Source organism: Vidua chalybeata, chromosome 2 (genome assembly GCF_026979565.1).
Source record: "Vidua chalybeata isolate OUT-0048 chromosome 2, bVidCha1 merged haplotype, whole genome shotgun sequence".
NCBI classification, from domain to species: Eukaryota; Metazoa; Chordata; class Aves; order Passeriformes; family Viduidae; genus Vidua; species Vidua chalybeata.
This window is the reverse complement of record NC_071531.1, coordinates 2,346,263-2,373,495: the sequence shown is the minus strand read 5'-3', so window position 1 is coordinate 2,373,495 and position 27,233 is coordinate 2,346,263. Positions and strand designations below refer to the sequence as shown.

Genomic DNA, 27,233 nt, shown 5'->3' with positions numbered 1-27,233 from the left:
ATACTTAAATTATTTTTACTTTTAACTTAATCAACTACTTGCGGTCAGCAATGCAGACTTTTTTATGCAATAACACAAAACCACCCAAACCCATGGAGAAGAAGGTGTAGGAGGAGAAGGCAAAGGGGGAGAAGGAGAAGAAGAAGGAGAAGAATAAGATGAAGAAAGTGAAGAAGAAGAAGGAGGAGGAGGAGGAGGAGGAGGAGAAGGAGAAGGAGAAGGAGAAGGAGAAGGAGAAGGAGAAGGAGAAGGAGAAGGAGAAGGAGAAGGAGAAGGAGAAGGAGAAGGAGAAGGAGAAGGAGAAGGAGAAGGAGAAGGAGAAGGAGAAGGAGAAGGAGAAGGAGGAGAAGGAGAAGGAGGAGAAGGAGAAGGAGATGGTGAAGAAGAAGGAGCTTTCTATCTATTGCTGCATTGCAAACCCTTCAACTCTGAGTTTCCCACCCTGTGCTATCACACACTTCTATTCTAACTCCACACCTATAATCTCAGTTTTATTATTGAATTTTGGAAGCTTCTCCAGGGCCTCAGGTCAGTGCAGTGTTCTCCTGGGGGTCAGGGCCTGGCAGCACAGAAAAATCCAAATTCTCAGCAGCCAGGGCTCCAACAGTAACCCTTGTTATCTCTCACAGGTGTGTGTGTAAATATATCATGTATCCATCTCAACAACAACACCACCGGGTGCTGGCACTGCCCAGGCTCCCCAGGGAATGCCAGAGCTCCAGGAGCCTTTGGGCAGCGCTGCCAGGGATGCCCAGGGTGGGATTTTTGGGGGGTCTGGGCAGGGACAGAATTCCATGATCCTTGTGGGTCCCTCCCCACTCAGGATATTCCAGGATGAGCCAGAGTTTGGCAGGGCAGCACAAGCAGCCCCTGGCAGGTCCTGCACTAAGGAGAAGGCCCCGAGGCTCTGGTCGGACACAAATTTAACTTTGCAGGGTCAGAAACTGCTTTTACCTGATCCCGGTTTAGGACAGAGGCCCAGGAATCCTGATGTTTGCCTGTGCAGGTGGAACACAGAGTGTGAAACTCAGGGCTGAGGCTCCACAGCCACCAAACCAACCCAAAACACACCGAGGTGCTGCACACCAGAAATACTTGAACAATATTTGGCATCATCTGAGATCTGAGCACAGCCAGCACTCACAGCCCGGAGCAGATATCAGAATATTCTCCTCTTTTATTTACCTCTTTCTTATTTTTCCTGCTAACCCACACCCACTGAAGAGAATTTGTTTTGTCACAAATGCAGCAAAGTTTGCCTGAGCACACACATGAGGTGATTTGCTGAGCCATTCCCAATTTTCATGTGCATGAGAGGGAGGTTATTCCTTCTCCACACCCAAAACACCCTCAGCTGTTGGCTTCTCTCACAGCAAGGGATCTGCACCTATTGCTTTGCATTTTCTATGCTGGTCATGCAAGCAAAAAGCAGCTTAAAAACATTGTCAGCTCGAGCTGAAATACTCCAAACAGCCCATGGGGTTTATGCTTTTCATTGTGTCAGGGTCTGGAGACTTAAAATCTGAAGGAGAATTAAATCAGAGAAGTGACCTTGGCAGTTCAGGTCATTAAATATAACTATAACTATACATATAAACATAAATCTAAATCTAAATCTAAATCTAACTATAAATCTAAATCTAAATCTAAATATAAATATAAATACACTAAAAGTATATATAATTGCCCTATATCATAAACATATATAAATATAAATAATATAAGTATAAATATCTTCTCCAAGTCCAGAAATCCAAAGGTGACGCTGTTGCTTTGAGGTTTTTAGCAGGTAATTTCCTCTGCCACACACAATTCCATACAAAACGCACATAAACGGATCAAAATTTGAAATAATTTTCCTTATTCCTACCCTGAATTTCCTTATCAAAGGCTTTTACTCCTGGGCTGAGCTCAAGAACTTCTCTTTGCCTAAATTCTGTCTCCTGCAAAGACACCCAGTCTTCATCTGGAGATGTCAAAACTGGAAGAAATCACTGCTTCCCTCAGAATATTTTAACTGTGGCTGATCAAACTCCCAGTTAAAAATGTGTGCATTATTCTGATTTGAACTTTTGTGGTTTCAATGCACAGATGTTGGTCCTTGAAATTTTAGTTTGTTTTTTTTTTTTTTTTTTATTCTAAATCCATACTTTAATTCCTAGTATTTTGTTTCTTTGGAAATTTGTGCACACACAGCAATTAAGTCACTTCTTCATTCCAGAATCCTGGAATGGTTTGGAGCCCTGGCTCCTGAGAATTTCAGATTTCCTCTGCTGACAGGCACCGACCCCCAAGAGAACACTGCATTTGACCTAAAGCCATAGAGAAAAAGCGTCCAAAATTCAATAACAGAACTCCAAAATGTGGAGTTTGAATAGAAGTGTGTGTAATACCACACAGCAGAAAACTCAGAGTTTAAAGTTTCAAAATATAATAATATATATAAAAGAAAATGGAGGTTTTAGAGCAGAGACTAGTCCTTCTTCTTCACCTTCTTCTTCATAAGTTTAAGTAGCATTGAGTAATTAAATTAAAAAATCCACATTACAGACCACAAGTAATTAATTATTGGGTCAAAAGCAAAAATCATTTAAGTGTCATTTCTTAATGAGACAGTTTATCCTTAAAAGACCTTGTAGAGAAAAAAATACAGCTCCATTTTTAGAGTATTAAAGAGTATTTAGAGTATTAGTGTAAAACTCACGGTTTTTACTATAATATAAATAAAGACTATAGGCTATAATATAAATAAAAACTAATCAACAAGAAATACCATCCATACATTTAATCCCAACCCTAACAAAAAAAAACCAAAAAAACCCAAAAACAAAAACAAAAACAAACAAACAAAAACATGTTCAACCTGGCCTTGGGCACTGCCAGGGATCCAGGGGCAGCCACAGCTGCTCTGGGCACTTCCCTCATCATATCCTCAAATTTTATTACATTTATTATTGCTATGAAATCCAAACTTTTGGAATCGTGTGATTATTCAAGTATTTCCCTGTCTTTTAGGAAAACAAATTAGCTGCACTCTGTGTTTGAAGCCGTGCCTTGTTCTGCATGACTTTAAAAAAAATAAAATATAATAATTTAAGAATTTTTATGCTTTATAAATAATATGTTGTTTTTTTTTTTTTTTTAATACTGGGATGATTTAGCTGAAGAAAAACAATGTGACAGTGAGGATTAAGGAAACACACCGTGTGGTTTTATGCAAAGCAATAATTTGCATTTCCCTGCGAAATAAACAAAGAGGCGGCACCCAAATTTACAAAAACCTCTAAAACCAGAAGTCAAAAATAATCTGCGCTCTGGGTTATTTAATCCCAGTTACAGAATGTCACAAAGCACAGGTATTGTTGATATTTGTGATTTTATTCCTCTCCAAACAGATCTACAGCTGCTGCACTAAAAATGGAGATAAATATCTGAGCTTTAGCTGAAGGAAACATCTTGAGCAAGGCAAGGAGTGTGAGCCAAGCTGGGAATTTGGGATATAAAAGTCTGTGCCTACGGTGAAATATTGATTTTATGCCTAAGCAACACCCCAGATTGCAGAAATCTACAAGATAATAAAGTTTTCTAAAAGGAAATTTTTGATTCCACCCAGTGACTTGATGATTCAGGAGTGTTTTAAAAGATTGAAAGAGAGAAAATCAAACTGAAATTACAAAAAAATGCCATTAAAATAGTCTGGTTTTCTCTTGTTTTTTTTTTTTTTAACAAGCTGCTTTCACTTCACTGCCCTTTAAGTTATTTGTAGAACTCCACGTTTTACTTAAATATTGAAAATATTTGCTCAGATACAGGCAGAAGTTGCTTCATTCCTGTCTTTTGTTCACTGGATTAAATAAAAAACTTGCTTTGGCTATTGCAGGCCAGGTAGTTTCAGGTTATAGCTCAAGATTTTAATGGATAAAACACTGCAGGAAAGGGAATTACTGGCACAGGGAAGGCACCAGTAAATAAATATTTGTTCATTCCGGGCATTTTAGAAAGATTTAGCAGTAGATTCCGGATAATTTTATACAAACACTCCAGAAATAAGATAAAATAAAATAAAATAATCCCTAAACACAACAGAATTCCTTTATTTATCTCCTCCAGATCTGGGAATCCAAAGGAGATGCTGTTGCTTTGAGTTTTTTTTAGCAATTAATTTTCTCTGCCGCACAAAATTTGATACAAAACACACACAAACTGACCAAAATTGAAAATAATTCTCCTTATTCCTGTCCTAAATTTCCTTATCAATGTAGGATGAGGCAAAGGAAGCTGCAGAGAATGAGGAATTGATCTGGGAAGAGCCGGAAAAATTATGGGATTATTTGGTTTTGACACAGAAATTAATCCCAGTCAGTTGCTCCTGGCTTTAAATCTGGAAAAAGCTCCAATAATGAATTGATAAAAATTTAAATTTTAAGCAAAACAGGAGGATGCTGCCATTGCCAAGCCAGCAGGTATAAAATATCTCACTACTAATTCTGGATATCAGCAAACCTGCATGACAACTCCTGGATTTCACAGAATTATTGTGGCTGGGAAAGACTTTAAAGATTATCCAGTCCCACCATAAAATCACCCTTAAATAATTTACATCAGAGGTGTCTCCTCTGTTTTCAGTAAGTTGGAAAAAGGGAGAAAAATGCTGTTTTTTTTAAATATCAATATTTTTTTTAAATTCTGACAGAGGAATGAACAAAGTATGAAATAATCACGTAGAGGAGTTTGAGAAGAATAAGAGTTTGCTTTCCGAGACACCAAGGGAGGTTTTTTAATTTGGTTTTTTTTTTTTCCTGACAATCTTTTTGGGGAGGAGGAAAAGAGAAGGAGGATGAGGTAATTCTTGCATTTCCAGCATTTGGAGCAGTCCAGGTGCTCCCAGGCACATCAACATTCCCTGAATTCAGAGTTCACAGTTCTGCCCTGATGGAATCACAGAGGCCAGAGCCAAGCACAGGCACCAAAATTGCAAAAAAAAAAAAAAAAAAAAACAAAAAAAAAAACCAAAACAAACAAACAAACAAAAAAATTCTGGACTAAATTATTAAATTGTCACAAGAACCCAAAATTCCTCATGTGTTTTAAGAGCTGTGCTTGGAAAAGACTGACACAAAAACTGGCAGCTTAAATCAATAAATCCAGATAAATCAATGATGAAATACAAGTGGGAGCTCCATTGTGGTGGAGCCAGACTGGTTCTGATCTTTGAAAGTTCAAAGAATTGCCCCCGAGGAAGCACAAACTAAAGAAATGAGAATATTTTTGGTTTCTGACGCAGAAATTGCAACACTGAGGTGACAGCTTCACACACAAAGGGTGGGGTCAATATTTCGGTGGGTGACAGCAGAAAAGGACCTGATTTCCCACAAAAAGTCACTTTTTAAATGAGATTTTCTAAACCCAAATCCTTTACCAAACCCATTTCTGCTCTGCCTACAGTGGAGAATATTAAATCTGGGTTTGTGTTTTTTTTTTTTTTTTTTTTTTTTTGTCCAATCTTCGAATTTAACAGTTGTTTTTAAATATTCAAAATATCCTTCCATTTCCCAATTAGCTGATGTTTTGTTCTTTTCCCACTCAGACCTTTCATCAAGGAGATGAAACAAGCACTGGGCTGAGATAAAAACCTGTTTAAAGCTCTGTGGCATAAAAGGCATTGTTCAATTGAGGGTTCCTCATTCCCTGTGAGAACATAAAATCCTGGATCACACTCTTGAGTCCCTGCTGCTCCCTTATTTGAGCTTCAAACAGGATAAATAGGAATAGAAATAGAAATAGAAATAGAAAAATATAGATATAGATATAGATGTAGATAGTATAAATATAAATATAAATATAAATATAAATATAAATATAAATATAAATATAAATATAAATATAAATAAATATAAATAAATATAAATATAAATATAAATAAATATATACCAAATTATAGGTATATGTATATGATATAGATATAGATATAGATATAGATATAGATATAGATATAGATACAGATACAGATATATAGATGGAGATAATATAAATATAAATATACAAAATTATAGATAAATATGTATATGATATAGATATAGAGATAGATATAGATATAGATGATATAGATATAGATATAGATGGAGATGGAGATGGAGATAATATAAATATAAATATAAATATAAATATAAATATAAATATAAATATAAATATAAATATAAATATAAATATAAATATAAATATAAATATAAATATAAATATAAATTAAACATAAATATAAACTACCCATGAACATAAACATAAACACAGATAGAAATAGAAATAGAAATAGAAATAGAAATAGATTATAAATATGAATAGAAATATGGGTTCATGGAATGCTTTGGGTTGCAATTTGTCATGTTTTAGCCTGGAATTGGTTGTTTAAAATGATTTTTCCACTGTGCTTTAATGGCAGATCTCAGAAATACCTTGCAGGAGGTGAGGGTGAAGAGGCTGGTGGGCAGTGAGGACAGCAGTCATCTCGTCGTGATCCGAGGGGTGGATGTACTCATAAATGCTGTTTCCAGTCAGCTCCACCTGGGAAAAAAACATGGAATAAAAGCAGCTGGATCGTTTTCTGCCCTCAAACACTCCAGTTTTAAACCATGAGCTGGGTGTATCAAAAGCATCTTCCAAATCACAGCCATTAATCCCAATTAATTCTGTCCTCAGCAGTGATTGATGTCAGAGAGGTTTTTGTGGGAATTTCTGGTGTTGCATCAGAGACAGAAGAGCTCCTGTTAGAGCTGGGAATGAAGTGATAAATTAGAGCAGCTGTAGAAATGTTAAATTGCCACAAACGGGAGGAAAGCTCGGAGCTGTAGAAATGCCTCTCAGGAAGGCAAATATTAAAATAAAAAGGATGTTCCTCCAGGTTCCCAGAAACTCTCACCTGCTCTCACACAATCCCTTTGTGTTTTCCCACCACCAGCAGGGCCAAAATGACTTTTTCTAAAGTTATTCGAGAAACAGGGGTTTGGAAGTGGTTTTTATGGGTTTATATCCTTGTTTTTTCTACCTCTTGAGCTCTGTTTTCTCTTATAGCCACTAATTCTAATAGCACTGTTATAAACACAGGTCAAGTCCTAAATTCTTTCTACCAGGGTCAGGATTAAATGTGTGAGAGGGTATTTCTTGTTGGGACTCAGGTGTTTATCAGTTCTCATCTCTGTCACAGTCTCACAAACCCTGAGTTCTGCAGCACTTCACTCCAACAAACTAAAAATGGAGCCCATCTCTCTCTCTGCAAGGCCTTTTAAGGATAAACTGTGCAATTAAGAAATGACACCTCAATTATTTTCACTTTTAACCCAATACCCAACCACCCGTGCCCGCCATGGGGACTTTTTGATCCAATTGCACAAAACCACCCAAAGCCATGGAGAAGGAGGTGAAGGAGGAGGAGGAGGAGGAGGAGGAGGAGGAGGAGGAGGAGAAGAAGAAGGAGAAGGAGAAGGAGAAGGAGAAGGAGAAGGAGAAGGAGAAGGAGAAGGAGAAGGAGAAGGAGAAGGAGAAGGAGAAGGAGAAGGAGAAGGAGAAGGAGAAGGAGAAGGAGAAGGAGAAGGAGAAGGAGAAGGAGAAGGAGAAGGAGAAGGAGAAGGAGAAGGAGAAGGAGAAGGAGAAGGAGGAGGTGAAGAAGAAGGAGCAGCCTCCACCCTAAAACCTCCACCTTGCTTTCTATCTATTCCTGCATTCCAAACCCTTCAACTCTGAGTTTCCCACCCTGTGCTATCACACACTTCTATTCTAACTCCACACCTATAATCTCAGTTTTATTATTGAATTTTGGAAGCTTCTCCAGGGCCTCAGGTCAGTGCAGTGTTCTCCTGGGGGTCAGTGCCTGGCAGCACAGAAAGTCCCAAATTCTCAGCACCAGGGCTCCAACAAACACACATCCAAAGAACTCCACATTGTTTTCAATGAAAAATACTGATTACTACAAAATTGAAGGTACACAACTGGCGTCTGGGAGAACCCAAAATCAGATTTCCATGGATTTTCACTGCTCTGAACAAACACTCACAGTGAGGATCTGCCTTAAATATTTGTGTATTCCCTGTCCTGCCCTGAATTTTGCCTTTCCCACTGGTAAAATTGGCACAGAAAACCAAAAAGAGCCTCGTGCCCCCCATGTCCCCTCTGCCAGCTCTGCTTGCCACCCTCCAAACCCCCAAGAAAAGTCCCCAGAAAGCTGCAGGAATGGATTTAAGGGAGAAACAGAACAGAATTCCTTTATTTATCTCCTCCAAGTCTGGGAATCCAAAGGAGATGCTGTTGCTTTGAGGTTTTTATCGATTAATTATCTCTGCCACACAAAATTTGATGCAAAACACACATAAATAGACCAAAACTGAAAATAATTTTCCTTATTCTGACCCTAAATTTCCTTATCAATGTAGGATGAGGCAAAGGAAGCTGCAGAGAATGAGGAATTGATCTGGAAACAGAGCTGAATTCCTTTATTTATCTCCTCCAAGTCTAATCTAAAAGGAGATGCTGTTGCTTTGAGGTCTTTATCGATTAATTTCCTCTGCCACACAAAATTTGATGCAAAACACACATAAATAGACCAAAAGTGAAAATCATTTTCCTTTATCCTATCCTGAATTTCCTTATCAATGTAGGATGAGGCAAAGGAAGCTGCAGAGAACGAGGAATTGATCTGGGAAGAGCAGGAAAAATTGTGGGATTATTTGCTTTTGACATAGTAATTAATCCCAGTCGGTTGCTCCTAGCTTTAAATTTGTAAAAATCTCCAGAAAACGAATTTTTAAAATATTTCAATTTTAAGGAAAACAGAAGGCTGCTGCCAGGGCCGGGTTTGAAATGAGTGTTAATTGTTCTGAGCTGCCTGATGTGCTTCGGGCCCCCCAGATCAGAGGGGTGCAGTAATTGGAGCCATTCTTCTGAGCCAGTCCTGCTCCTCTGCTCAGATCCTGTGAGTTGCCTTTTCTTTGGAATAAATGAAGTTGTCTGGCCCCACAAAGCAACCTTTTTCTTTTTTTTTTTTTTCCTTAAAATGTTCCTCATCCTTCCATTTTCTGCATTATTCATGGAATGTCCCTTCCCAGGGCTGTGCAAACTCACTTTTTTTTTTCCTCCCCTAAGCATCTATTCCTCCACTGCTCCTTTCCAACAGCCCCTCCCTGGGAACACAAAAACATCAACAGTGAGCTGAAATTCTAACCAGACTGAAATTCACTGGGTATGGGAAAGAAGTGGAAAAAAAAGAGGAAAAAATAAGGAAAGGGGAGATGGAGAAGAGAAAGAAAGAGAGAGAAAAAGAGAGAGATAACAAAAGAGAGAGGGAAGGAAAGAAGGAAGGAAGGAAGGAAGGAAGGAAGGAAGGAAGGAAGGAAGGAAGGAAGGAAGGAAGGAAGGAAGGAAGGAAGGAAGGAAGGAAGGAAGGAAGGAAGGAAGGAAGGAAGGAAGGAAGGAAGGAAGGAAGGAAGGAAGGAAGGAAGGAAGGAAGGAAGGAAGGAAGGAAGGAAGGAAGGAAGGAAGGAAGGAAGGAAGGAAGGAAGGAAGGAAGGAAGGAAGGAAGGAAGGGAAGGAAGGAAGGAAGGAAGGAAGGAAGGAAGGAAGGAAGGAAGGAAGGAAGGAAGGAAGGAAGGAAGGAAGGAAGGAAGGAAGGAAGGAAGGAAGGAAGGAAGGAAGGAAGGAAGGAAGGAAGGAAGGAAGGAAGGAAGGAAGGAAGGAAGGAAGGAAGGAAGGAAGGAAGGAAGGAAGGAAGGAAGGAAGGAAGGAAGGAAGGAAGGAAGGAAGGAAGGAAGGAAGGAAGGAAGGAAGGAAGGAAGGAAGGAAGGAAGGAAGGAAGGAAGGAAGAAAGAAAGAAAGAAAGAAAGAAGAAAGAAAGAAAGAAAGAAAGAAGAAAGAAAGAAAGAAAGAAAGAAAGAAAGAAAGAAGAAAGAAAGAAAGAAAGAAAGAAAGAAAGAAAGAAAGAAAGAAAGAAAGAAAGAAAGAAAGAAAGAAAGAAAGAAAGAAAGAAAGAAAGAAAGAAAGAAAGAAAGAAAGAAAGAAAGAAAGAAAGAAAGAAAGAAAGAAAGAAAGAAAGAAAGAAAGAAAGAAAGAAAGAAAGAAAGAAAGAAAGAAAGAAAGAAAAAGAAAGAAAGAAAGAAAGAAAGAAAGAAAGAAAGAAAGAAAGAAAGAAAGAAAGAAAGAAAGAAAGAAAGAAAGAAAGAAAGAAAGAAAGAAAGAAAGAAGAAAGAAAGAAAGAAAGAAAGAAAGAAAGAAAGAAAGAAAGAAGAAAGAAAAGAAAAAGAGGGGAAGAAAATAAAAGGAAAGAGAGAAAGAAAGAAAAAGAAAGAGAAAAAGAAAGAGAACAAGAAAAGGAAAAGGAAAAGGAAAAGGAAAAGGAAAAGGAAAAGGAAAAGGAAAAGGAAAAGGAAAAGGAAAAGGAAAAGGAAAAAAAGGAAAAGAAAAAGAAGAAAAAGAAAAAGGGAATGGGGAAGGAGGTTATTTACATTGCTTCATGTATATAATTTTCTCTAAAAGTTGCCCCTAAAAAGCACTGGCTGCTCCTTTTCAGGCCACAAACAGGTGGGGGTTTGCCGCAGGAACACCCCACACCCAATTTTTTTTCAGGGAGGAAGGAAAACACAAAATCTCCCTGTGAGTCATGCCTGGAAATTCTTCTGTTTATTTATAATTACAAGGGGACAAACATCCTGAAAATGTCCATAGGTGTCTTCGTAAATATCCTGATCACTTACATCAAAAAAAAATCTTAAAAAAAAAAGAGAATTCATGGGCTGTGTATAAATTCCCTATAAATAAATAAATAAATATTCTTTTTATATATATCCCTATAAATATCCCTTCAATTTAGAGACTTCCTGACATAAAAAAAAACCCAATCTGACCAACCCCATCAACTGTAGGGGAAGTTTTCTCTTAAAAAGTGCAACTCATGGATGGCTCTTGCTTTTCCCAAACTCATCACCTGGTTTAAAATTCTTCCTCATGGAAATGCACATTTTTCCACAGGATTCAAAGGGTCAAAGGTCACGGTTTTAGCCAACACTTCATTTGTGCCCCAGAGTTTATGGCTAAAATTCAAGCCTGAATTTCTTTGTGCAATAACGACTGGGTTTCCCTTGCTATAAACACAGAAAGGATTTTTATTCTCATGGGTTTATTTGCAACCCCAGGGAAATCAGCAGGAGGTAAAAGCACAGCACTGTCTATGGGGATTTTTGGTGAATTTTGAATGAGTTAGAGATGGGACTCCGAGGTTTTTAGGTGATGTGATTTATTTTTCTTGTCTTCTGCACAGGCAGGAAGGGTGGGTTCAGCTCACATCTTCACTGCATGGCTCAGAAGGTCACAAGACCCTCAGTTACAAGACTTTTTAAGGATTTATTGACCAATAAAACACTGCCAACAAGGATATTTATGTTTTTGACCCAATCCTTAAATATTTCATCTTATGGACCCATGTTACAGTGTGAGCTCTCTTGGCCAGTCATGTTCTGACACACAAACCCACAGTGCTGCATTCTGAACTCCTTGTTTACCTCTGTTTACCTTTATTTTTTCTATATTTTAAACTCTCAACTTTCCTGTACTTAGCTTAACTTGTCTCTGCTTTAAACTCCAAATCCACATTCTCCCTTCCAGCACCTCAGTTTGGGAGCCTTTTCCAAGGTCTCAGCTCAAATCCTGGCTTTAATTCTAAGCTTTGGCTTCCAGGCCCAAAGTTCTGAGAGCTCCCTGCACTTCAGATTCCAACAACGGACCCCAAAATTGACTTTTAAAATTGACTTTAAACCATAAAACCACCAGCGAAGAGATGGGGGCTGAGGCAGAGTCAAATAACCAAAATATGGATCCATAATTTGGAGTCTCAACCCCCTGCTAGGCACACTCAGGTTCTTTTAAAGCCTACAGTGAAACCCCGAAAACTTTAAAAATCTAGAAATTCTACAGCTCAGTTCATAAAGATAAACCCCACCCTGCCTCAGGTTATTAAAGCAGCTTCCTTGATGCACTTTTTAATAGCTGAAAATACCAAATGTCAGCATTTCCTACTAACAGGGGGTTTATGAGGAACTCAGATTTTTTTTTTTTTTTTCCCCAGCCAAGGAATGATTCATAATAAACACACAGGACTTAAGTGGATGGGTCCTGGAGCAAATCATTACATATTTTTCCTCTCATAGACTCATTGGATAAAAGCAAAACAAACTCCTGGAAAAGTTCTGACATTTGTGATTGAATGTTTCAAGATTTATCAAAAGTCAAAGATAAGCCTGGCTCCTTCATGGATCCAGAAAACTGCTGGAATAAGCTCCAGACCTTCAAATTAAATTAAAATTTGCCTTTCCCCATTATTCCCCAAGAGGATTTTCCTTTCTTTTTTGGACTCTGAGGGGAAAAAAAAATATTTGGGGAATTTGAAGCTGTTTGTTGTCCATGGAAAAAAAAAAAAAAAAGGCAAGAAATTGGCTGTCCCAAGCAGTCCAGGGCAGTTCATCCCTGGGCTGGGGCCAGCTGGGATGGGCTGGAGGAGGGGTCCCACAGCAAAATTCACAATTTTCCCTGCCCCAGCTGGGAGCAAATCAAACTCCAAAGCCACAAATGAAGTGGCAGGGCCACAAATGAAGATGTAGGTTTTTCAGAAACTCTGTTCCTGAGGCAAAGCCGTGCTTAAAAACAATCCTCAATGCTGGGTTTAAATTTAAAACTGGTTTAGCCAGCCTGGCTCCTGCTCAAGCTCTAATTTCTTCCTGCTGAAGTTAAATTCAACCAGAAGATAAAGGCCACTGTAGCAGGCCTCCAAAAATAGTCTGCAAAAAAAAAAAAAAAATCTTTTTAAATGGCTTTTTTTAAAATTTAGTCTAAATATATATTTTGAAACAAATGGCACTCAAACTGGAAATCGATGTGTGGGCTAGTTAATTGTCAAATTATTTCATAAAAAGGCCTTTCTGTGCCCACTCTAAAGGATTTTTTTCCAGTCACCACCACTCTGCTCTCAGCTTGCTTTGGCACCACGAGGGCACTTGTTGGAAATATAAGGTGGAATTACGGCTGGCTGGATTTACTTCTCCTGCCCAAGCCCGTTCTTGTTGATGTCAGGGGCAGAAATCCCAGGATTTCCAGAGGAGTGGGAACAAGAACTCCTCTGGAGGCCCTGGGAGCTGACAGGAATATCCCAGTTTAAATGGATTTGTGTTTTGAGCAGTGGGAGCAGCCCAAAATTGCTGCTGGCGCTGCTTAAAGCAAAATTATCCCTTCAAAAAGAGAATATTGAGGCAGAGCAAGGAGAGATTGGTGATAAATCAGGATGAAATGTTATAAATAAAGTGTAAGAGAAATGAAAAATAAATTCGAAGATTTTATTTAGAAATAAATTTTATAAATAAACCCCCGTTCACTGTGAATTTTTGTGTTTTGAGAGTCCCTTAAATTTCAAATCCCACCATTTTCAAGCTCAGTTGTCTCAAACCTCTGCTGAAGTGAAAGGTTTGGGATTTTGCTGATTAAACTGCCCTCAAAAAGCAACTTGGTCAAACTTCCTGATTTTCCACAGCACCTCTTGCACTAAGAATTTATAGATATTTCCATGCCCGTGGAATTCAGTCAGTGCAGATGACCAGGAGGGATAAATAGGATTAAAACCTGTGTGACACTGCCAGTCCCCTCTTCCTGCACGTGCCAAAGTCTGTTTAGTGTCCCATTGATCCCATAATTCTTTAATTTCTCCAAATTACTGAGCTAATAATAACAGTAGTAATAATAATAATAATAATAATAATAATAATAATAATAATAATAATAATAATACCAAAACCTACAAGATCTACTGGCCGGATATTACTCCAAAAAGAACAATTTCTGGGCAAAAATTTGGAAAATTTTGGCAGTAAAAAACACAGAATGGGGAGTTTCTGCTCCTGGATGGATGGGTGGGAATGCTCAGTGCTTTGGGATAGCGGCACTGATGAAATGGGTGGATTTTAACAGGTACCATCCTGAATCCTTCAGGATGCAAAATTCAGGGTGAGAGAAACCCAGGCTGAAAAATGAGTAGAAAATAGGGCCCTTGTGTAGGGAAGTTTATTTGCAAGCAAAGCAAGATTTAAAGGAATTTGCACATGAATTAAATGGTATGAAGCAACTAAAGCTGTACCATAACGGAGTGAAGGGAACAAACAGAACTAAGAATGTTTCCTGCTCATATTTTTAAAATTAGCAGGTTTAAAAAAAAAAGTATTTCTGGTGGCTGTTTATTCCCCAAATTGCTTTTTCTAAGAGAAACAAGGGTTTATGGGTTTATATATCCTTGTTTTCTCTGCCTCTTTGAGTCCTCTTTTGTCTCATAGCCACTAACTTTGATATCGCTGTTATAAACACGCATCCAAAGAACTCCACATTTCTTTCAATTAAAAAATATGGGTTACCACAAAAAAATTAAGGTGCACAAATAATCCCCAGCATTAAAGCCCCCCTCTCTGTTTGTGGAAACAGACACAGGATAAATTAACCAGATATTTTCAGAATATTCTCCCCTCTCTCACCTTCCTCTCCTCTGCTGCTTAGTCTTTATTTCAATTCAATTATTTATTTATAAGTGTTTGATACACAACTGAACACTTCAGATCCTTGCAAGTCTTATCCAGGGCGTGCTGAAATTAATGAGGAATTTTTTTTAATGGGATTTTGGGTAACTTTAGGTCAGGTGCTACCAGTGAATTTCAGTTACAAACAAAGGCATGGAAAGCCAAATTCTACAATAAATTCAGGCTCTTTTGCCCCTGTGCCTATCCCAAGAAGGCAAAAAAAAAAAAAAAAATTTAGAAATGTCCATCTAAGAGGAAAAAAAAAAACCATAAAACCCCTCATAGTTCTGCTGCAGAACAGTAGTAAACTGAGTTTTATGAGTTCTATCACAACCATATAAAACGCTTTACTGAAAACACCACTGAGCTGGAAAAACTCAGGAAAAACTGCCCTGAATTCCATGTGAACACTCATAAATCTGCCCCCCCTTTTCCCTTTTTTTTTTTTTTTTTTTTTTTTTTTTTTATTTTTTTTTCTCCTCCCCCAGCACATTTACCATAAAACCCCTGTTCCACATCAGATTTCTCTCCCTTTCATAGGCAGCCTCAATCTCTGACACAATCTAAGGCTCCCAGACTCGAATTCTGAGTTTTATTTCAGCCCTATTGCGTTACCACGCTTGGGTTTCGGGCCCTGCCTCCATCTGCAATTTGCAATATCATATTATTTATGGCCCTTCTGAAAGGTAATGAGGAGTAAAATACAATGAACAAGAACAGATATAAAGACAGGGCGATGTGGTGGCGAGGAAAGGAAATTTGAGTATTTCGCCAAAGCCCTTTTCAAGGAGAAAAAAAAAAAAAAGCTTCAAACAGCACTAAAAAAAAAAAAAAAGACTTTATATAAAGGCAAGGCACCAGTGTGAGGGGCCAAATTTGTATTTAGCAGTTTTATTTTCTTTATGCTTTAGGTGTCAGAGCACACCCCATACCTGGGACAGGCCAAGGTGCACAGATGCTGTTTCAGAAATGTACATTATTTTGCCATCGGACGCCACGACGAAAACAAAGCCATCCAAAGTCTGAAATAAAGAGAAATGCACAGGGTAAGAAGCAAGAAATCCATTTAAAGCATTGACAGTGGGGGGAAAAAAAAATGCATTTTGGAGGATGATTTCTGACTTCAACAGCAGCAATCAGCGAAATTTAAGGAATATAAAATTTTATCTGATTTTGTTCCCTTAAACTCAGGGTCGTTGTGAAATCCACCTCGTTCCCCTGCAGACGCAGCTTTGCTGCTGCAATTTCAGGGAATATTTTGCTGTCGATTCAGGTTTTTTATTTTAGTGCTTAGCCCAAATCCTGAGCTCTGGGGTGCTCAGGGGGAAGTCAGGCCCTACCTGAGCCATTTTTTATGGCGTAATTGGCAGACCCCGCTCGCTGCTATTTGCAATTTCTTTAATGGCACCACAGGCAACGCTGAAATTTGGCTGCGTTTTCAAGAATGGATTTCTGAACAGAGAGCCCTCTGCTCTGTAGCAACGTGAACTTCCAAAAAAAAAAAAAAAAAAAAAAAAAAAAAAGCAGAAAAAGCCAGCATCCAAAAATTAATAAGCACAAATATCTCTGTTTGAGTCTCAAAGAGGATTTACCTTCCAAAAAAAGAGAAAAGAATTCATGGGTGGCTGTGTATAAATGATGCCTCCCTTCAATTTAGAGACTTTCTGGCATAAAACAAAAAAACCCAAATCGAGCTGACCAACCTCATCCACTGTCAGCATCCCAAAATTAATAAGCAAAAATAGCTCCTGTTGAGTGTGATAAAGTTTTATCCTCGCAGTCTGCAAACCTCAAAGTTGAGATCCAATCCTACAAATTCTCCTTGACGGGATATTGGCTGGGAGGCAAATGTTGCTTGTGTGAGTAAAAAAAGCTGGAGTTTGATTTAGTCAGATGTTATTTATATGAGAAAAAAAATAAATAATGTGGTAAAAGCTCAGCCAAAATTTGCCATGATTTGGGTACAAAACCTCTCAGTTCAGGGGGGGGCCTTTGATTTTTCAGTGCCCAATTTCAGGAATTTTTTTCAAAAGTAGCTGATAGCAAAAAAATCTGCATTATCTCTACCCAGTACAGAGAGCTTTGATCAACACGTGGCGTGTGAATATCAGTGAATATTCCCACATGTGAATATCACCAGAAAAGGTATTTGGAAGAGAAAAATAATTTTTACAGCGCATAAGTAAAACAACCACCTGTTTTAATCCATTTAAAGTCACTGAACTGGAAGAGAAGCAATAAAATCCTGTCTACTTCATGCACCTCTAGTGCCACCCCAATAAGAAAATATTCCAAATTATTCTCTGGCCTGCTAATGACTCTACAGCATATAATTGAAACCAGATTAGTCTTTGCCTTTTTTTTTTTTTTAAAGCATAAATTAAATATTGTAGAAATATTATAATGGGGAGTAATTGCAGTTTTAGCCACAATTTTGCCTTAAACACTCTTATCTTGCAATTGCTGTACCCTGTATCATTAAAAACCTATTATTAAGTTTATTAATGATAAATTAATTGCTGTTACTGCAGCACATCCCAAAATTTCATGTACAGGGAAGCTGAAAATTCACATGGAAAATTTCAGTCTAAGAACTCTTAAACAAAAAAAAAAAAAAAAAAAAAAAAAAAGGTTTGCAGTAAATGTGGGTTTATTCAAACCTTCAGCATTCGTCATTCAGAAATAACTGAACTGTAAAATCAGAGTTGCAGGTGGTCAGGATTTAATTTGCTGTAAATTCAATGAATGCCAGACAAAATGGGGAACAGCCAGGAGGAGGAGTAACACCAAAGATTTCTACAGTTGGGTCTGTATTTTAATAAATAAATTTCATTATTATACACAACTAGATCAGCATTTCCAGGCGGACTCGTGGCTCCGGAACAGCTGAGAGGGCAGCAGCTACTTGAAATAAAATTCCAAGGCTGGAAATGCCTCCCCAGGAGATCATTTTGAGCTCTGCCACAGCCTGGATGTTGTCAGTGCCTCCCAAAAATCTCATTTTTCCCCGCGGGAGAGCGGCTGATGCTCTGTGGTCGTCATTCCAAAGGTGGGAGCGGGCGGAGCGGCCGCGGAGCCCGGGCAGAGATTTTTTTGTTGGGTTTTTATCGCCGGCGAAGAGAAAGAGTGAAAACAGCCCCAGCTCTTCACCTCCCACAAGAAACCCGCCCGCTAAATTCTTCCGGTTTGGTGGCTCTTTAAAATCGGGGGAGGAAACCCGCGCTGCGTTTGGTTCACATATTAAAAAAATATATATATAAATAAATAAATAAATAAATAAATTTATATAATAAACAAACAAATATTTTAAAATATATATTATATATCTATAATATTTTATAGATAATTAAAATTATATAAAATTAAATTATATATAATATATAATTCATATATATAATTTAATTTTATATATTTATAATATATAATATATATTTATTATATATTATATATAATATTTTTATATATTTATATATTTATAATATATAATTTTTTACACATATATAATTAAAATTTTAGTTAAACGCAATTTTTTTTTTTTTTTTTTAAATCCCTCCTGCTGGCACCCTCGCCCCGGCTACGACTTCCTAAATTCAGAGGAATTCCGGAGCATTCAGAGGAATTCACCGGGATTGTGACCAGCGGGATTTTCAGGTGCTAAAGTCCCGGGAGATCCAATCCAGGTGTTGTCCCCTTCCAGGTGTCACCGCTGGGGAACACCGGTCCCCTCCCGCGGGGGCTCCCCGGGGACATCCCGGCACTTTTGGGGCGGCTGATGGAAGCTTTTAGGGCTGGCAGAGCTGGGCGTGCACAGAGGGGATGAGCGCCTCTTGCTTCGGCCGATACCAAAGGCGAGGAGGAAAAAAAAATGAAATAATTGGAATAAAAGTGGTCGGTGCCTCTGGTTTTCTGCTCTCCCAGCCCGATGAGATGAAGGCTTCAGCCAGGGTGAGGAGCGAGTGGAGGAGGAGGAGGAGGAGGAGGAGGAGGAGGAGGAGGAGGAGGAGAGGCAACCCCTCAACCCCGGTTTTTCCATGCGCACTACCTGAAGCAAGTGGGATCCGAGCTCCATGGCCACGTTATCCAAAGGGCCGATCCTGCTCGGCTGCCCCCAGGCGTCGCCCAGACCTACAAAAAACCCCAAGGATTTGGTCAGAGCAGGCAGCGGAGCCCGAGCTGCCCCCCCTTGCCCGTGCTCCTCCTGCGGGTGCGGGCCCGGCGGTGGCAAAGGCTGAGTCCCTTCTCCACGCAGGTTTTTTGGGGGGGAATTGTTCTTTTTCTGGACCAGAGCATCCCCGCGGATGCGCCTTCCCCGAATTCCCCGGAGATCCCCTCCAGGGCCGCGGCAGCCGCTCGCATCGCCCGCCGGGCCCGGCCCGTCCTTGCAGCGTCCCCTTGTCCCTGTCCCTGTCCCTGTCCCTGTCCCTGTCCCTGTGAGCGGCCACCCCGAGGTGGCCAAGGAGGAGGATGAGGAGGTTAAAGAGGGCCGGAGCTCGACTGGAGAGAAACTGCCCCGATTTCACCTGCGCACCGACGGGCCCGACAGAGCTTCGCCCCCCGGCCCCACCTGACCCCACAGCCCTAACCTATAGCCCGACCCCACAGCCCGACCCCACAGTCTGACCCCACAGCCCGACCCCATAGCCCGACCCCACAGTTTGACCCACAGCCCGAGCCCACAGCCCGACCCCACAGTCTGACCCACAGCCCGACCCCACAACCTGACCCCACGGCCTGACCGCACAGTCCGACCCCATAGCCTGACCCCACAGCCTGAACCCACGGCCTGACCGCACAGTCCGACCCCATAGCCTGACCCCACAGCCTGAACCCACGGCCTGACCGCACAGTCCGACCCCATAGCCTGACCCCACAGCCTGAACCCACGGCCTGACCGCACAGTCCGACCCCATAGCCTGACCCCACAGCCTGAACCCACGGCCTGACCGCACAGTCCGACCCCATAGCCTGACCGCACAGCCCGAACGCACGGCCTGACCCCACAACCTGACCCCACAGTCTGACCCACAGCCCGACCCCACAGCCCGAGCTCACAGTCTGACCCCACAACCCGACCCCATAGCCTGACCCCACAGCCGGACCCCACAGCCCGAGCCCGCCCCGGTGGCCGCGGAAGGTTCCTGGCGGAGCCGCCCTGGGGCGAGGAGGGGCGGCGGGGCCGGGGTCTGCGCGCTGGTGGGGTTGCTTGCTTGGTTGGGTTGCTTGGTTGGTTGGGTTTCGCTTCCAGGGTAAAACGGAGCCTTGCAGCAGCTCGGAGGAGCCGGGGCCGCCACCGTGCCATGCCCAGAGCCGGACACTCCCGTGGCACCTGGTGGCAGAGGGGTCACTGCCCCCCGGCGACCGCACCCGTTTGGCGCCTCGTTTTTGGAGAGAAACAACAACGCTGGGCTTCGGCGAGGCCTCAAAACCCAAAAAAAAGGTTTTTTTTGGCCGCTGGCCCTGGATGAAAGGCGGGGATTCGGTGCTGCCAGCCTGGAGTTCCACAATCGGCCCGGCTCGAGGATGCCCCGCTATGAAACCGAGCCCCGCGTTTTCCCCCGGTGCCCTCTGGCCGCCCAGGGGCTTCCAAAGAAATCTCCTTTCTCCCGGAACGGGAGGGAAAACTGACAGAAATTCCTGCCCTGAGCTCCAGCCCCGTGATTCTGGATCCGTTTGTGCTCTGGCCGCTTAAACCCGGTCTGGGAATGATGGGGGGATTTCTCTCCACTTTTGGGGCATCCCTTGGGATCCGGGCAGGATCTCCCGTTGGAGGGACGGGAGGCGGCGGGGAGGACGCGGTGCTTCCCCCGAGTTTTGGTTCCCTTCCCGGTGCTTGGCACTCCCGGGAAAGCGCTAAGGAGCTTCACATGCCAGGCAGGGGACGCCGGGGACCTCGGCCGGCCCTGACCCCTCCTTTTCGCCGTCCCGAGGCAGCAGCAGCACCCAAAAAGAGGGGTCTGCATCCCCACCCCGTGTCCGTCTCTCCAAATCCCGGGAATTCCCCGCGTTTTCCCGTGGGAAGGGGAAGCACACCTTCCCTACTCTGAAAGAAGCGCTAGGAAATTTGTTCGGGAGAGCCAAACGAAAATTCGCCCTTTTCTCCGCCTTTTCCCAATTCCCCGTTTGGAAAAGGCTCCCAAACTTCCAGAGACACTGCAAAAATGTCCTTTTTGCTGAAAGACTTTTTTGTTTCTCGGGAGAAAAAGTTTGGGAATCGCGGAGTCATCCTGCAGTTTCTTTCCCGAGACGGCAACAAATGCAAACTCCAGAGTCTGTCCCTGCGCGGCGGGGTTTGCCCTTATTTCGATTTACAAATTACAAATTTCGAAATATGAGACTGCAAACCTACAAAGAGAGTCGCACACAGCTGTGTAAAAACTGCCCTGAGCTCTTCCATTCCCAAAGACGAAGCAGATTTATTCCTTGAGCTCTCAGGAAACTCTCCAAGAACGAGCCGCGTCTCTGCCCCACCCGTGCGAGACAATTCGCTCCGTCCTGTCCTTTCTCAGCATCCCAAAATCTGCGCTAGTTTTGAGGTTCTTTCCTAGCCCGGAATAAAAAAAAAAAAAAAAATGTCACTTGTTCAGATTTGCTCCCTTTGGAATTCAAAATCGGAGTCGCAATCGCGAACGCGCATCAAACGTAAACACGTTCGGTGGATCAGGCTGGCATTCGTCTGAGCTTATTTTAAAGCCGGTGATTTTATCATTTAATCCGCCAGCAGATCGCTTTAAAGGTGAAAACGAAACGAATAAAACCTTACATTCGAATAAAGGACTAACGCCCATTAATTTCTCCTCCGAGAGATTTGCAAACGCGCCTTCCCTGTAAATGTATGGATGCCATAGGCTCGGCCTGGCTGCTCCTGCCCGGCCGGGAAATAACGCACAAATTCGCTCAGTGGCCTGGAGCGAGGCCAAAATCGCTGCCAGCCTTTCCCGCACCGCTCCTGCGGGACGGGAGGTCGCTGGGATGGGACGCGATCCCAGTCTGGGGATGCTGCCGGCTGCCCCACACGGCTTTGTCACCGCACGGGCGGTTTGGAAGGGGACATGTCCAGACGTCCCCTGGGAGCAGGAATTACCCGGCCCAAGAGAGAGGATTCCCTGCCGGCGGGCAGCTGGAGCATCCTCCCCGCAAACGCTGGGAACACCCGTGGGGGTGGCCCGGCTCCGAGCGCGGCTCCTTTGCCGTGCCAGAGGCTCAGGGATCCCCCAGATCCAGCGAGCTGGGGGGATTCCGGCAGCCCGGAGAGCCGGGGCTGGGCTCAGCGGCAGAGCCCGCACGGCCCGGGGCCCCTGCGGGACTGTGACTCGCCAGTCCCAGGCTCAACCTTCGCTTTTGGGCACTCCGCCGGCAGACATGGGCGAGATGAGCCCCTCTCCTGCTTTTCCTGGTGTTTGGAGCGCTGTCTGTCCCCCCCGGGCCCGGGGCCGGGAGGGCAGGGCAGGACCGCGATGCCCGGAGGGCGAACGACCGGCCCCAAGCGCGGCTGTGCCCGCCGGACCCCTCCGGGCACCGGGAGGCAGCTCCGGCTCCGACAGCTCCGGCCCGGAGTCAGAGAGGGGGGTTTAAACAAACACCCCAAAATTTCTGCTGCTTTTGCCGTTGAAAAGCTGGGGGATTTTCGTACAAACGCGTCTCGCTCCCTCTGGCAAACACGGACAAAATCCCCCTCCGCCCCTTCTGACATCTCTGGCTGTTTTTCAAAGTACCCCAGCACTCACTTTGTGCCATTTGTACATTTCCCGCTTTCCAGGGAGGCAGCGGGGTGAGTGGAACTGTAATAAGATCTAGAAATATTTGGGAACAACTCCCACCTTTGCTCTCGGCACACAGAAGTTCGTCCACACGCACATTTGAAAGCCCGGTAGCTTTTCAGCTTGGGATTCTGCTAGAAGAATTACTTAGCCATGTATTACGTTCAGTATCGGGTTGCCCTGTAACTTGGAGTATTTCCTTTGTGTCTGCTGGGCTGTTCCCCGGAGCGCAAGGTCTTCACAAGGAACAACGACGAGCCCTGGGGGCTCGCCGCCAATTCTGCTTTTTGGGTTTTCCCCAGCGCCGTTGTGCCTCCCTCGGCCGGGAGAGCCCCGGGGATATTCCCGAGGGGCGGCCCCGGAGCTCCATCGAGGTTTGTGCCCCTCGTTGAGGCGAGGTGCGAGGCTCTGCTGGCACCCCGTGAGGAGGGGGGCGAGGGCAGCGCTGACACCGAGCCCCGTCTGCAGCGGGGGCCGGGGGATCTCAGCCCCGACGGCACCGCTGGATCGCGGGGCCCCGATGGAACACCCGGGCCCGGCCAGGGGAACGTCTGAGAGGGGGGAAACCCCCAGGTCACGTTCTGGGAAGGAGCAGGGCCGGGCAGGGATGTGCGGGGCCGGCCGCTCCTCTCTGCGGGCTCAGCGCGGGGAGGGCGGCCGAGGGCTGGGCGGTGGGAAGGACGGGCGTAAAGATCCAAGATTTTTATTTTATAAAAATAAATAATAATTTAAAAAAATAAAGGGCGAACTCCCAGGAAAAAAAAATTTAAAAGTAAAAAAGTGGGGGAAAAAAATACTCTAACAAATCTGCCCCCCAGGACACCCGCACAAACCCGGCTCTCCCCGCCGAGCCCAACCCACCAGATCGCGTTAAGAGGCCCCAAAGCGGGCGTCCTACAGACAGGGAGGTCACGGGCAGACCCACGACAGTGACCCCCGCCCTTCCTTTCCCTCCTTCGCTCCCTCCCTCCCCTCCGGCCGGGAGAGACCGGAGCGACCCCGCCGCTCGTCCCCGCCCCGACCCCGCCGCCCGTCCCCGCACCGCGGGGCCACCGGCTCCCGCCGCCTGGGAATGGCCCCAGGAAAAGCCTAAAAAAAGCACTTTTGTTTTTAGTGAGACCTTTAATGTCACTATTAGTGGTTAGTACAATAGGGGCTGGCTTTCCAAAAAGGGATTACTCACGCCTCGCGCTTTATTTATTTGTTTAATTCATTAACGAACCTTTTCCGAGCGCGTGTGGCAATCAGATGAAATAGCTGCGATTCGCCTTGATTTTCTTAAAATATACATTCGTGGCCAGGTTTAAATGGGGACCGAAGACTGTGAATATTCCTAGTAATTTCTATTGTCTGCCTCTCGGAATAAGGAGATTTACCGCTCCGTCACTTTATTCAGATTATTTTGTATTGCGCACATTGTATTTAGGGTCACATATTAATTAGCTCGCTCCCATCCGGTTTAAACAACCATAGATGTCCAATTTCATAAGCGGTTTTGGACACTGCGCCGGGGATGGGGGAGGGAGAGGGTGACGATTTCACCAGTCTGCCGTAACCGGGGGGCAGAGAATCGCAGTTTTTAAACGCGATTCATTCTCGCCTCTCTTTCTTTCATTAGCTCCTTTTCAAAATAAAAAAAAAAAAAATTAAAATTTAAAAAATACTGGCAGAGACGACTCGTGGTGTATTTCTGTTCTACAGCAACAAACCCGTGGCAACAACAACAACAACAACAAAAAAAAAAAAAACCCAAAACACGAGAGAAGACGGTGTTAGAGAGCAGGAGGCTGGAGGCTGCTGTGTCCTGACTTTAACTCCTGAATCTCAAGGTCGCAGCGGTACCGCAGGGCACAATCTGGGATATCGGAGCCCGAACTTGTCCCTTGCAGGGCTTGCTCTGCGAGGGCGAAAGGAGCCGGGGTAAAAATCCCCTTTCGCTCTCGCTTCTTGGAGTCTGAGCGGGTTCGGTCCATCTTCGGGACAAAGCCGGGCCAGGCTGAGCAGGAGACCTGTCCCAAGCCCTGTCGGGATCAGCCACCTCGCTGAGAGTCTCAAACTTTTCCTGAACTACGTGTGAAAATCAGGGGGTGAGCCCTGAGCCCTCCACCGAGGGGTTTAAAAACACAACCCTCTCTCTTTCTCTCTCTCTCTCTCTCTTTCCCTCCAGTCCAGACGGTGCTGGAAGCCAGGTCTGCAGCTGAACAGCGTTTCTGGCCGTGCTGGCCGCAGTTAGTCCGGGCCTAGCACGCGTCTGGTGGCGTCTGAGACCTGTCCCCCCCCCACCCTGCCACCCCTTTAAGCCTCACAGGGTGCCGGCTGGGGCAGCCCGGGGTGCTGCTACGTGCCCACCTTCATTTCACGGCCCCACACCCATCGGGTCCAGCTCTCGCCATGGGGCTCTTCCCCCCGCGGCTCGCTGGCCCAGGATTTAAGCTGGGACGCCTTTCCAGGCTGCTTCCCCTCCCAGTAAAGCCAACTGGAAACCAGTAGCCGAGTATGAGGAGGGGGCAGGGAGGACGGACAGAAGGACGGACGGATGGGGACCCCCCTCCCCTCCTTCCACGGGCAAATCCCGAGGGAAAGGGAAGTTTGGGTGATGCGGGACTGTGCGGAAGAAACCCCCCCTAAAAAAAATCCTTCTGCAGCCGCTTCTGCCCGGCTCCCCCTTTTCCCCTTCACCCTCCCAGGCACTAAACGCAGGGCTCGGCGACCGGAGGAGGTAATTCCCCCGGCCTGTCATCCCTGGATGCAAAGCTTTGGTTTTAAATGTATTTCCAGCCGTACTTAAGACGATGAAAGATCAGGAATTCGCTGTATGCATTTAAACGTTGCCCTTAATAAGCAGAGTGTGCGGAAGCGCACGCCCGGCCTGTTTAGGGAAGACAGACACATAAAACACACCCGAGCTGTGGGTATAAACCTGCTCTCGGGGTCGTCTCGTCGCTCTTGAGGATCAGCAGGGCTGGAAAAGCCGGGACGCATCCAGCAGCATCTCGAAACGTGCCGCTTTTCGTCCCTCCTAAATCAAAGGCGTTCGGGGGCATGATGGCCAGGCACGGCCGGCGAGTGACCCCCCACACCGCCCCCCTCGAAATTACGACGCTCTGTTTCTCATCGGGAAATTTCCCGGTGGGGAATAATGGCTGGAAAATGCGGCGGAGCAGCGCCTCGCTCCCCTTGCTCCGCTGGCTCGGGAGCGCACACTAACGGAGCCCTGGCTTCCCATAATAGCACGGCTGCTCCGTGCTCCCGAAATTTCTGAATTAAATGGCCACAACGGTAAGCTTTGCTCGGGTTGGGAGGTTTTTTTTTTTTTTCCCCGCCCTCCCCCTATTTTATTTCTGGTTGTGTTTTTCTTTTTAGCCTTTTAATAAAGCTCCTTAGAAACCGCGCCGGAGAGCAGACCTTCCCCTGCGGAATTTGCTAATTCCTTCACCCTGCTCCTAGTCCGGAGAGGCACAAACAAATGACAAAGCGGGGCTGCTGGGCTTTATTTAGCCACCCGCAGGCACTGCCCAGCGCTTCATTCCGCATCAGCTCCGCGGCCGCACCGACAGCACGGGCGGCTCCCCACGGCGACCGGCCCGCAGCCTCCCCTCGCCCTCGGGGGGAAGGCAGGACCTCCCGGGGGGCTGATTTTCCCCAAACCCTGCGGGAAGGAGAGATTGGTGCCGGGCCTCGCTGCTGAGTGTCCCCGAGAAGAGCCACGGGAGCCACAGCCCCGGCCGGGGAGCAGCGGGGTCCCGGCCGGGCTGGGCTCGGACCTTCCTTCCCCTCTTCCCCTCTCTCCCCGGCCCCGGGAGAAGCCGCAGGGCCTCGCCGCGGAGCGGCCGCGCCTTCATTCCCAGCCTGGCTCCAGAGAGCTCCAACCGAAACAAAATAATAATAACAACCACACGGGTTGGTTTTGTTTTGTTTTTTTTTTTCCCCCGAGGCCGTGCCCGGATGGGAAGAGCCGTGCCCAGGGGCCATCCCCGGGAGCCGGGCGGGCTCCTCCGGGGCTGAACACACCAACCGAGCCCGCTCTCATCGGGACGGTCCCCCCGAGCCAACGGAGCTGAAGCGGCAGCCGAGGAGGGGGGCGAGAAAGGGGGGATGAACCGGCCGGCTCTGCCTCCCACCGCCGCCGGGCTTGGGGCACACGGGCTCATTCCCAGCCCGCTTTTCCCTCAACACCCCCCTCGCTCGCTCACCCCGTTCTGAGACCCCTGCAGGCATCCCCTCCCTCCTGCCAGGGCGCTGATGGGGTCGTGCCCACCCCAGCACGCCCTCCCCGCTCTCTCCCGGCCCGCGGTGCCTCCCCGTCCCTGCCGTGCGGGCTCCCGGAGCCCCGGGGCTGCTTTTACCTTCGGGGAACACGGCTCGCATTTTCAGGTAGCTGGTGGTGAGGCGGATGATGGACGCCTTGTCCAGCTGCGAGGTGATGGCCGAGGGCAGGGGCAGGAGTTTGGCCAGTTCGTAGAATTCTCCATTTTCTTTTTCCCGTCTAGTCTTTGCCGCGTTCTTGGATTTTTCCTTCATCGCGACTGCTGCAAGGCGGGGATGTCACTGGCATATTAGACCCGGTTCTTCCGAATGGCAGGGGGCATGGATTTCGACTGCAGAGTTAGGATTTTCGTTTAAGGAAGGCAATTTACCCAAATCAAATAGTTAATAATAATAATAATAAACGAAAGGGGAAAAAAAAGACAAAAAGGGGAGGGAAAAATAAAGCTAAACCAACCAAACAAAAACAACACGGACAGAAACGGTGTGAGGAGGAGGGAGGCGATCTCTGAGCTGCAAGCCGCTCGGAGAAAGCAGTTCTGCTCTGACCCTGCAGCAGCGAGGGCTTCGAAAGCCAGACTGAAAGACCCACGGCAACCCCCGTCCTCTGCGTGCAGCTGGGAAT

General features: G+C 45.0%; 1 protein-coding gene across 1 annotated transcript in view; it reads right to left on the bottom strand.

Moving 5' to 3' along the window:
- SIM2 (SIM bHLH transcription factor 2) overlaps positions 1-26,863 on the bottom strand; it is a 58,652-nt gene extending 31,789 nt beyond the window's left edge. The window contains exons 1-4 of the mRNA XM_053936742.1: positions 26,689-26,863; positions 18,628-18,710; positions 15,518-15,607; positions 6,450-6,558 (exon numbers count right to left, since the gene is read on the bottom strand). Of these exons, the coding sequence (XP_053792717.1) occupies positions 6,450-6,558; positions 15,518-15,607; positions 18,628-18,710; positions 26,689-26,863 (457 nt within the window). The remainder of the gene's footprint in view (positions 1-6,449; positions 6,559-15,517; positions 15,608-18,627; positions 18,711-26,688) is intronic.
- Positions 26,864-27,233: the final 370 nt, after the last annotated feature.